This window comes from Hermetia illucens, chromosome 1, assembly GCF_905115235.1.
Source record: "Hermetia illucens chromosome 1, iHerIll2.2.curated.20191125, whole genome shotgun sequence".
Lineage (NCBI taxonomy): Eukaryota > Metazoa > Arthropoda > Insecta > Diptera > Stratiomyidae > Hermetia > Hermetia illucens.
The window spans coordinates 116926120-116939006 of record NC_051849.1 but is presented as its reverse complement, the minus strand read 5'-3'; the positions used below and the strand labels follow the sequence as shown (position 1 = coordinate 116939006).

General features: G+C 39.1%; 1 protein-coding gene across 1 annotated transcript in view; it reads right to left on the bottom strand.

Annotated features, from left to right (window-relative positions):
* LOC119661181 (zwei Ig domain protein zig-8) overlaps positions 1–12643 on the bottom strand; it is a 270196-nt gene extending 257553 nt beyond the window's left edge. Inside the window, exon 1 of the mRNA XM_038070399.1 lies at positions 11818–12643. Coding sequence (XP_037926327.1) covers positions 11818–11884 — 67 coding nt within the window. The 5' untranslated portion in view covers positions 11885–12643. The remainder of the gene's footprint in view (positions 1–11817) is intronic.
* Positions 12644–12887: the final 244 nt, after the last annotated feature.

Here is a 12887-nt window from a genome sequence, read left to right as displayed (position 1 = left end):
ACAGCTTTGCTAATAACAATAGGATTTGCACCGAAATCCTTAACATGATTCCTGATATTAAATGCTATGCTACTACACTAGGGATCCACGGTGAACTTAAGGAGGGGGAGAAATTCTCAAAGTGTAATTGTATTATTATTAACCTTGTTTGAGTAGATATCACAACCGAAAATCTTTTGAGGCCTAAACATTATGTGCGCAAACCATTATAATTTTTTTTTAGATTTTTCAGTCAGGTTGTTTCTGGTAGCGGATACTTAAAGTCATTGACCGTTACAACTAATGTGAAAACTAACTTTTTCCACATGGCCATATCCAGTGCAAACCTGCCGCGATGTATTTCACGGTATGTGTGGGTGATCACAGTTTGTACCATTCTACCAAATTTCGTGCAATACGTGTAATCACTTCTGACAAAAGGACGTGTGGTAGAGAGACAGAAACCCGGACAGATAGACAGACGGTTAACCAATTCGAATAAGGTTTTGTACGCATTAGTATTTTGGGTTGCAGTAAATTTACACGGAGGAGACAACGTTGAGCTACTGTAATTGTGTGTCAATAATAGTGCGATGTTGATCAAACTTAGGGATATTATTCTTGATTCTATAGTCTATATTACTGAAAAAATTTTCTGACTTTAGGAGCAAGGGGCTAACTTCCCGAAAACATAATAATGGGCTATTATCAACTTAAATTGAGTATATATCGATAGGAAGGGTAGTTTGAGGCCTGGATACTGTGCAGAATGGCTCCGTTAAAGAAATGTTTAATGTCCGCATCTGTGTCAGAGTTTCAAGTTCGCTTTTTCAGAGACAATGTAGAAGGGAATGCTCGTTAATATGCAATATTCTCCCTTTTTCCTCCATTTTTAACACCCTTTACCTTTCCTAATACACTTCTCACAATTTCCTTTTGTCAATCCCCGACATTCATTTACATCAATCATTTAAAATTCTAAAAATTAATAATTTCATTTCATCTATCAATGTTACCTTTGTCTAAAAATTCTAAAACTCCTTATGTATTTATATACAAATTGTCAATTTGTATATAACTACAATGTTGAATATTGCATGACCGGTCAAGAGGGAACATCGACTGTTTGGTTGCGGTTGTTCAGAGACTGTCTCCGGTTCAGCTGATGAGCTTGATTCGTTAATTAACTCTTGGACGGTGAAGTTGTTTTCCAAGAAAAAGCGTAAGTGATTTTGAAAACGTGTAATCTTCCCAAACTATACGTCATTGGGTGGTGATTTCGATTCAGGTAAGGAAACTTTGCTTGTTTCAAAGATCCGTAAAAAATACCCAGATAGGATAATGAACACATATTCCGTTGTGCAATAGCAAAAGAAGTATTAGTTATCGTTGTAGAACCAGACATGCCAGACAATGTGTGTACATCAATTAATCGAGAACATAGGCAAAATATACCACATCAATAATGTAGCTCTCTCCGACATCTGCTTTAGGAATTTGAAGCTTAGTGCTTCTAGGGGAATCGAGTCTTCGGCTGCTTGTGGTTGCTCGGTTGTTCCGTGCCCGGGATGGTTTGCCCTTAGCTGTGTTCAGGACCAGGACAGGTACGTGCTCGATGGAAGCGTATCTTCAATCTGTTCATAACTAATTCAAATACGCGTATTTATTTCTCAAAGCCACAAATAGAGCAACTTGGATACCTGCGAATTGAGCCCAGAAGAAATCAACGCTATGAGAAGATCGGGGAGCCAGTAGTGCTGATGTGGTGCTGCACATCGTGCTTAATCGACTGGGAGAAACTGCTTTCAGTAATGATGTTGCGGTATTTCCGGAGGAGTGTCCGAATACTATGCTCGGCAACGTCCTCGAAAAAAATGGAGAGAGTGTCGTTTGCGAATATGGGGTGCTAATGGCCGCCAGAACAAATCGCCACGTTCTGCGCAGTCCAAGGCTGCCTGTAGCCATAAGTACGGATGGAAGAGAAATTCGCGGCAGCCAGTCGCATGTACTGTGGTATCAATGTGTTTGAACGGGGCACGGAGAGAACCGACACCTCCACGCGCTCGTCGACCAGAAAGCAACGCTTGCTCAAAGGGTCGAATATTGTAAAGCGACGTGGTACTGCCCTCCGGATAGCCATCGCCGAGGCATCCAGGTAGCCTAGTTTTTTGTTTGTTAAAAGTGCATCCGATGGTACGTTTAGTCGCTCGTGCTCAGAATTTACGGTAGTACCAGCAAATTGTCGAGGGCGATGAAGACTCAGGCGTGCGACTAATCGAATGCCCATTTCCGGAAGCAGACCTCGACCGTGGCTGCGCTCGAGATCTTCCTCCCGAACGAAGAGTACCAACCGCTGCCGTAAAATTCGTGACTGCGTCCGCTAGTGTCGTCACCATTGTTTTAAGTTCGTCTATCTCTCGAGTTTCTTCTCGAGAAACTTCCGCGGCTACGAAAATGAGTACACCTCGTACACCTTGTCATCCGTGGCGGGCAACACTTGCGGATCCATGCACCGGCAAAGACACGCCAATTTTGTGCAATGGCACGTGACGAATCGAAGTGCTCAAAAGATCCCCAACCGCCACATTCTCGAGCATGGCTAGCACAGAAGGGTGCAAGCACGCGTCGATGGACCTTCAATGTTTGCGGGCAGACCTTCATGACCAATTTCGCTACCTCGTCAAGTTTTTGGGATAGCTCTCCCCTCTTGGTCGTCCTCGGCCAATCAGGATGATTGTATGACTAACGCGATTCCAATTAGTCACTAAAAATGATAATTTTCCAGCTCCCGCTTTTCTAACAAATACCAAAACTAAGACTAGCTTCGGAAGGTACTAGTCGATCTGACACCAAAGATGACTATGTTCGATGGAAAAAAATGAACCCCGCTTTTGCATATGTGGGACCCCCTCTTAAACTCAAAGTAGAAAAATGTAACTCACTGCATATATGGGAGTTCACAGTTTCTACTTTCCTTCAAATCGGCAGCCGTTTCAGAGGATAGTGCGTGTGACAGATAGACAGACAGACAAACAAAACCTTAATGAATAAATAAGAAAAGGTAAATCATTAAATAAACATCTATGCAAAGAAAAAATAACAAAGACTGAAACATCTTACGAAAACACCAATTCAACTAAATAGCTTTACCCCCACAGCTCCGAGGTTTATATGAATGTATGCTCAAATATCTTTCTCCGAGAACAGACCGATGTTCGGCAAAATAATCCCATTTTTTGTATACTCTCTAAACATTCACTGGATTTAGCGCTTGGCGCCATACACACATTCACCTCAACAAAAGTCAACTCGTCACTTGTAGTATAGTACAGAGCAAAATTTTTCCACATTACAAATTTTTTTAATTTTCTCATAAAAAAACTTTTTGGTTTTCCGGACTATCATTTTGATCAATTTCCTCCGAGAATAACGGTAAGTTTTGAACGTATTATGCTAGTTAATGGTAATTATACTACATTTCATTGTTTTCTGCGTATAAAATGTATTTCAAAGAACTCATAAAAAATAAATAAACGAACTATAGTAAATTTACCACAGTAGCTCGGTTACATCCAAAATTTTTAATTTATCGAGGACAATAATTTATTATATCGTAAATTCTCGGCCAAGTAAAGAAAAGCGGACAGTTGAAAAGACATCAGCTATCACCGCCAGAGAAAGAAATCGGATTAAAAGAAGTATTAGAAAAAGTTAAACGAATGAAACGGAAGAACGAGTAACAAGTTTTACAATACAAGGAATTTAAACAGAAAAACCATCTAATGGATAGTTAATTGAATTTTAAGAAGGAGGTTAGAAAGAGGCCGTTAAAGAGATATAAAGAGAAGATAATCTTATCGTCCTGTCGAAATAGCAGAGAAAAGGAGGATCAGAGAATGTGCAAAACTGCTGCTACAGCGTATATTATAATGGCCATCCAGTAAGCCAATAGTTGTTGGAAGTAACTGGTTTGTGCGGGAAGCGGTCCACAAACTAACGTGGGCCCCTCCAGACGGGACCACTTTCAACCAAATTGACCACATGTTGATCGAACGCGGCCACCTCTCAGCACCGATGAATGTCAGGACATTCAGGGAGGCCAATATAGACTGCGATGACTATCCCGTTTGCAATGTGGTCCGGGCTCGAATAAAAACAACACCTTGAATCCCTTCTGACAATCAAGTGAGAGTGAATGCTGAAGCTATCCATAACACAACCCACCGTAATATCTTTAAGGCGAAATGGATGCCGCAATAACAGCAGTCAACACAAGTCAACACATAGAACATCGAAAAATAATCTTCACAGCCACCTGAAGAACGTTATCACCAATACAGCCACAGACATACTTGCTCCCAATCGTGCAAAAAAGTTGGAACGGCTGGTTCGACTACGAAAGCTAGCAACGGTACCGAAGAATGCTGCATTACGGGCAACACTCTGAAAAAACGCGCGAAGACCTATCACGAATTCGGTCGAGTGGGGAAGCGACTTCCCATACATAAAAAGGAAGGCTGGGCAAACCAACAAGTCTGTGAGCAACTCCACAAGGCGCGGAAGTTTTACAAGTCAGCAGGATTAAGCCTTATTCAACCTTTGACACAGAGGGAAATCTGATTTCCAATAGAATGGGCATATTGGAGCGATGGGGTGAGTATTTTGATGAAATGCAACAACCAGAATATTGGCGAGTGGGAGGCCAACTGAAGACGACGGACAAATACTGCCACAACCAAGTATAGAATAAACAGTCGTGCAATTCATCGGCTTAAAAATTATAAGTCGCAAGCCGATGGAATTATAGCCGAATTGGTTAAATATGGAGGCGGCCAATTACGTTAAGCAACTCAGCAGATTTTGCTCAAACTGTGGGACAGCTAATCAATGCCTGACGATTAGCAACGAGGCTGAGTACAAGCAAAAAGATATTCCCCGTTATTTCGCTAGGCCGGATAGCCCCAAATTCCCAGAACATCATCGTCTCATACCAAAGAGGTTCCACTCCAGGCAAGTCAGTAACAGATCAGACTTTCTCTGTGCGGCAAGTTATGGAAAAATTGTTGGAATATGGCCATCGGTTGCACCATTCTTTTATCGACTTCAAGGCCGCCTACGATAGAATAGCCAGGGTAAAAATGTACACTGCCATGAGAGACCATTCGATATAAAAAACAGTATCGTGCACCTTTTTTTAACGTGAGCCTGAGAAAAGCGTTCCGTGATATCCTCGTGGGAGTACGCGTCGCGAGAAAGCCAGACGAAATATATGGTGGAAACGTCAGCAGCGAAAGCCGAACAACCAGCAACATTAAAACGCACTGATCAAACGCCACCAGTGAGATTTGAACCGCGGTCTTCCGTAGGACAGCCTTGTGCTCTAACCACTCAGCTATCCGTACACGGACAGCTGAATAAGATCCACGAAAATATAATCTTCTCACTGGAAAAAGGGAGGACGGATCCTGCTCATTCTTAGATATTTATTAGAGCAGTTGAAAATTTGGACGCACTGTCTGATGAAAACTGGTCCGACCTCTTCAGTCGTAGACGATGTTTAGGGTACAAGGTTTAAATTTAGGATGAAGATCTCAGACCTGAGATTATTATCTTATAAGGTAAATTGGGGAAATGAATTTGATAGGAAAACCCGATGAAGATTGTTGAATAATGAAATACATTGGCATACTTAATACTGCGTACAATGTTTATATTAACATATTGTTACAAATTCACTTTTACGTACTTCTACCGCTGTCACCAATTGTTACGATTTTTTTCACGTAACCCTTTCATCATCATCAACGGCGCAACAACCGGTATCCGGTCTAGGCCGGTCTAACCCCTTCACTGTCACCAATTGTTCTTAGCTATTCGTACTCGTCACTCGTTATATTACTTGCTTTGCGTAGGCTCGTATCACTGGATTGCGTAGCACTAAACACAGAACCCCTTCTATAACTTTAATACAAGCGTTTATTAAACACTAAATTATACAACCGTACTGTATCATTATTTATAGAAAAATTCTTTAACTAGTACAGTTCGAGGCGTATTATTACCCGACGCGATCTGTTCCAACTCAGAATCAGATTGACTTTGTGGGCGGATTTCCGGCTCTTTTATACTACGAGGAACATTCCAGAAAGGCATGTAAACACTTTACTAGAAAACTACTTTGCGACAGGATCTTACTACCGGCATTAGAGTCATCTGTTAACAATTATCGTAACTAAATATTCGCCCAACTGTTATACAATTTTGGTGTCTTGGCTAATTGTCTTAACTACGGTTCACATTGAGGTCACACATAATTCCCAAAGTGACTTTCGTAACAATATCAATAATTTTCTAATTAGAAAATTTACAATCAATTCGGTCGATGTATTTGGCATTGTATATTCAGGAAAATATTAGTTAATGTACTTGAATTTGTAGCAAGCAAAGCACAAGTTTTATATATATTCAACTATCAGTAATAAGCGAAATATTTACTATATATGTATACTTAATTTTGTTAATTTAGCTACTACAAAGGCAAATGACCGAATAAAATTCACACATGTTTTTACGCTAACATGGTATGTAAAAGAATTTATTACAAAGATCATTACAAACAATGAGGTATGTACAATCGACTCTCGATAACTCTAACTGCTCAGCTCATAACTTTGGTAATTCCAACAAATTCTGTGTAGGGACCATTCAACTTGTGTTTCGAAGTTTTCTTTCCGGACAGAGGGTGTAAGGCCACCCTATAATTTAAAGTGAACCGGCCTCCCATCTTAATATAATAATTGGGAACCCTCGGGTTCCGCGAATTGTTTGTCCTTTTAAACAAGTCATTTTTCTCCCAAACCGCCCGTAGTTTCTTGTCACAATAAGTGCCTGAAAAAAGTAAGTTAGTTTCTGTGTTTCCAAAAAAGAAAATAATTGCGGCCGTAGAAGGAGGATAAAAAAAAGATGTCGCGAAAAGTTAAAATATTCCACCATTCCATCTACATTGTTTACAATTCTCAAGAACAAAGCGACCGTTTTGGGAAGAATACTGCATGATAAGCGCAAGCGGACCAGAGACGGTGAATTTCCACATTTATGTAGAGGGCTTCTTAATCAAGTAGTTTATACAATGTAGATGTCAAAACTTAGCAGTTGGAGGGTCTTTATTAAAGTCAAAATCTGCCGAAATTGTGATAACTCGGAAATAATCATTGGCGCAACAATCCATGTTGGATTAGGGCCTTGAAGTGTGTTAGAGCACTTCATTCAAGACCGTAACGGTACACTAGGAGGAAATGTGGTCAGAATTGCGCTCGATCGAGATTATTACCTTGATTTGACTCAGGTACTCATTCACAGCTGAGTCGACTGGTATCCGACGTCAAATCACGATACAAATGCCACTGCCACCAGCGAGATTTGAACCGCGACCTTCCGTACGACAGCCTTGCGCTCTAACCACTCAGCTATCCGGACAACAAAGGAAATATAAACATTTCTAAAAAGATCCCGGAAAGGGTCAAGCTGGGCCGAACACAATTATCATGAAATATTGGCATGAGAAAATTTAAATGCTTTGTTTCTGTTGTTGTTATTCGGTACACGCAGTGAATTGCAATGAAAATAAGTAAATTACGTGACTAATGTTGTTGTTATATGCCACATTGCAAAAACCACGGGGAAAATCATCACGAGAAAACTCTTTTATTTTTGTACCATTTGAAGATAAAAGGCGCAAATTTTTATTTGAACAAGCTTCTACTGGAATGATCATTTCAATGTGACCATGTATATGTAGTTTTTCAACAATAAGAAGGATCAAAACAAATTACATATTTCACTTGTTTCGCTTTTCCATATACCACTATTTCGTGTGATATTAGCATTATATGAATTTTGTAGAATATAACAAATCCTTCCGAAAAGCACAAAACCAACAATGCTTTTTTATCTTAAATCATTTGAAATTCATCTTTCAACGTTGCAGCTACCATAACTTAGTTAATTATAATAGAGTTTCCAACACACTATTAGTATCGTGTCCTATTTTAAGCCTCTATCTGGTAAATTTGTAAAATATACATACAAGCATGATACTACTACTACCTAACTTTTTTTGAGTAGATATCATGGTGGAATGCATTTCTAGGCTTGGATTTCATCGTGATTTATTCTTGCACTACTTACTGCCCAATCATTAAGATTGCGGATTCGGCACGTACTAATTGATTTCTGATATTTTATGCCCCAAAGGACCGTATTTAGAGAAAAATGTATACGTCCCTTCCGCTTCCGCAACTACTATTGATAACGGACACAAATTACCAACTCCAATGGGATTTCGTAGCAGTAGTTAAGCAGTTTTTGATTAACTTGGAATTAACAGCCAAACATAAAGTCTTAAAAATGAACTAAGTGTTTTTTAAGAAGTTAAGTCAAAAAGGTATTTTAGCGATTTTCTTTTTCAGCTATACAGTCAATCTAATTTTGCTAGCCTCTGTATTCCAGGCGGTTAAGAAAAATCGCCAAACATCTTCCCTGCGAACCTTATCTTGACAAACCTGGGAATACATCAAAAACGGCATCATCTGTAATCTTCGGCAATATAAAGGCATGCCCTATCCTAACCTATAGGTCATAGAATGCAATGTTTCTATATCTAGTGTTGTCGTAAAAGTCATTATCGTGAGCACTCTATCTACCGTTCTGTTTTCTGTGTTGGATATATACGTGTTGCGAAATGGAATACTTGTACAGTTCTTAATGGAAGTCAGCCCTTGGAAATTGACCCTCAAAAGTTGCCAGCATTAACTGCGACTTCCACCTTTCCACTTTGACCGCTACGGGAAAAAACACCAGCGGTGAAAATTTCGTCTTTAATTCCTTACATGTACTTTGAAATTAACGCAATCCTATAATAATAATTTTCACCCGGAATTTTTCGGATTTTGCTCTTATGATCCTGATAATATGAGTATAATATTGCATAATATGCAAAAGTTAATCTCGATTTCCTTTCAATAACACAAACGCGAATCAAGAATTCAAAAATCCTGCTTGAAATTCGGGGTGCTCGGATAGGACGGTAGCTCAAGGGCCTTGTTTCATTTACATCGGATGAAGGGACTGGACTGGAAGATTATGTCAAGCGACGTGTATTTGGGCTATTTTGTCGTTCCTTTTTGCTCTTGCGCGTATCACAATATTTACGGATATTTGAATCTTAAAATTTTTAAAGACGTTCAACTTTTTTTGAGCTTCTTGACCCCTGCTTTCATTTAACGCTAGTGGAGTGTAAAGTAAAATAAAATGGATTCACCAACGAAGAAACCTTATTAAAATGGGTTTTTTTCGGACACGCTCTTCTTGACATGAAACTCGGCGGACTTATCCACCCTACAGAAAGAAGTAGTGGAAAGCCTCCTGCAAACGCTACTCTGTTAATAAAGTTATAGTAGCTTAATGTCACCCTTTCCCGTTTAGAGCATATTTTCATGGGTACAATACGATTGTTATATAATTGTTTGAAACTGATAAACACATATTAAGTGCCTGCCATCTATCCAATTTTGAAATAGGGTTCATCTTTATCTCATTATTTCTTTAGCTTATTACTTTAGCCAGCGTCCTATGAAATGCACAAAGTAGTAATTCTTAAAACTTATTACTTAGAGATGAGGCGAAAACTACTTTTTGAGAAGCCACCAATGCACGAAGCAGTCCACGTTCTAAATCGTTTATCCACATTGATAAACATAACAAAATTGTAAAACTGCATATAACAAGTTCTATAGATCACACATTCTTCTCAAATTTCTCGAAAACGGTTGTTGACAAGTAAATTTGTCAAGTAAATTTTTAAATTAATATTTTAAAATGAGGGAATTGAAAAGAGGGCAATGAAGGTGCTGTAGAAAGTAAAGTATGAAATAGTGCATAAGTAAATATGAAGTAAATCTCTTGGCAGTTTGTCACAGCGAAGACGTAGATACTGCAAACCTCATAATTGGGGTTGAGCATTGTTTAACAATTACACTGATGTTTATTGACACTTGACCCAAAAAGGGAATAGGAATCAGAAGCTGTTGAATAGTTAATTATGACGTCAGTGTCACATTTCTATGGCCTAGGATGTTGTCAATTACATGAATTTGGAAGTTAACAGTAATATATAATACTATTATCTCCTAATCTGCGAACCTTTATTTCTTCTTGGGTAATTAACCCATGTTAAAAATTAACAATAAAATGCATCCATTGAGTTTCTCATTCAAGCACTAATCACTTTCAGTAACGCGTCGGACAATTTGAAACCATCATAAATTTGGTATTTTTAGGATTAACTTAAGGGGAAAAGTAAGGATAAATTTCCCAAATATTGTAATATATTTTTATCAATATTTATTGAATAGACGTCGTGATATGATGTATTTTTTGCTGATTTACGGTTACTTAGGTTCTGAAAATATAAATAATATAAGACGTTAATTTATAATATAGCAATTGACAGCCGATACATGTAAAGACAAATTTAAATACAATTTAAGCGCCCTTTAATGCAATACAGTGCTTTCAAGGAAAAATGGGTGGATTTTCATATTCCTCTTGCCTGGTGCTTTGAGGTTCCGGCGAGGAAGACGGGGTAGCAACCTTTTCAGCCAAACCAGACCCACGTTGTGGCATCGTGAAATACTGTTCTCACTTTGAATTTATGGCTGTGATGCAGTTGATGAATGCTCCAAGGCTTAATTAGGGCCATCAGACATTAATCTGAAGTCGCTTCGGTCAAAAAACCTTACCAGGGATATACTGGTACCATAGGATAGCCCTCTGAATTTACATGTCTCATGAGAGACATGAACTTGGTTCATGTACTTTCAGCTCGATTATAGCGAATGGCCTACTAGTGGGAATTCAATGGGGGTTGTGGTTATGTCCAAGCGGACCCTCTGACCTCAAGCCAGGAATTGCGCTTAAAACCCGGGTGCTTTAGTTCAGTGAACATTTGGTCAATTCTTGCATTCATTACTATGAATGCTGTGCCAGTATATACTGGTACCGTTGTTACATGCGGCAGTCACGCTCCGATTATGGTCACAAAACCGATCCGTGTCTTAAGAAGATCGTCTTGTTAGGTATAAACGTGTACTCACATAAAACCACCAGAGTTAGCTGTTCCTCTTGTCTATAAATAATAGATGGACTCGTAAATGCCGATTGAAAATGGGCGATGATCGTCACCGACGGTGATGTTCAATCTCTAGCCACTATGCCGGAGACGTAATAAAAAGGCAATTCGATGAAAAAAGTTTTTTTAACAACTTTAATGACGTTAAGTTTAATGCTTCTGTATAAATCGACAATGATGAACAGGAATGTAAGGAAAGACGGTCGCAATTATTTTTGTAAATCAGATAGACGCTTTTATCATTGTAGAAGCTATTAAATAACATATAAAGGTTACGGATACAAATAGTTCTTCCACCAAAAGCGTTCTTTTTTGGGTAATAAAGAACTGAATAATAATGAGATTGTTCCATCCTTTCACAAAAATGTTGCTATCTTTGAAATGTGAATCAAATTTTCGAAAAATTGTATTTATTAAGTGTCACTCCTTTCTTTCTGCAAAGTTAAAAGTATACTTCCCGATGAAAATTGCTTTCCGGGGGTACGGTTATTAGTTTTCTAAGGCCTTTCTATTCCGTAAGTGGAATTTCATTATTTACTTGAAACAACAGCTTTGTCCTAGTGAATTCAGTTATTCTTAACAGTTGATGTACTGAGCTCATTGATGTTCCTCCTATTAATCGAATTATTCTTTCTTAAAATAATGCTCACCCTGTACTCCGTAGAAGAGTAAGAAGAGGAATAATCCAGGGAAGCATGGCACAATTCGCACAAACATGGTTCACTTTGAAGCAACTTCACCTAAATTCAACAAAATGACTTGTTTGGGATCTTTCCAAACTTCTGCAACTATTTGTCACCAAACATAAAGAGACATTTCACAATCACGGTTGACGTTGATTTTTCGTATCACTCGCTGTGAGCTGTGTAAATTAATGATTACAGGCAGTTTCCATTCCGTTGGATCAACATGATTCAGTGAAAATTACATCACATCACGCTTCATTGCACTTTTATTGAAATGTAAAATCAACCGTCTCATCGGCGGTTACCATCACCCATCTAATCAGGAACGCTCTGATATTAAGTATTATATACACCACTGAGCACTTAAATTGCAACCGACTTAGCGAATTATAAATCACACGAAACACCTATGAATTGAGTAATTTGATGCCACTTAATCTAAGCCGGATTACAAACACTTCGCCTGAAAGGCGCATCTAATTAGGAATTGCCCAGCATGCACTTTGATCGGTTGCCTTTGCACACGCGTCGCCGCAGCACAGTGCACTTTAGAACCGACTCACTAGTCACGCGAAATGTTCATTATCCTTGCTGCAGCTAGTCGCATGATTAGCCTCACGGATCACTCATGACATTCACGCTACTTATCTGTAACGGTTGCCGGACTCGAAATTGTGCTCTCCGAGTAAGCAGATAGGCAAACGGGGCCTTTAGGATTTTTGCACTGGGCTCAGGAGATGTCCCGTTGGTGGGAACCGTGGAAGTGCATATAAATTAGACGTGTGCGACATATCTGACATTCCACACAAAACTACCAAGCAAGACGCAGCTTTGCAGTCCTTTGGGGAAGTTAGCCTTCCACTAGCGGATTCCTTCAGAGCATATTTCCCTCATTGCCTCGAGTTCGCTTGGTCAAGTTCTTTTCCAGACTCCACATTCTCTTCTTGGAATCCGTAGAATAGGAGAAGGATTTCTAGGGCATGCGTGGTGCTACCGTGTTTTGGGGTTGATGTCTTTTACATTTTTCGTCTTTG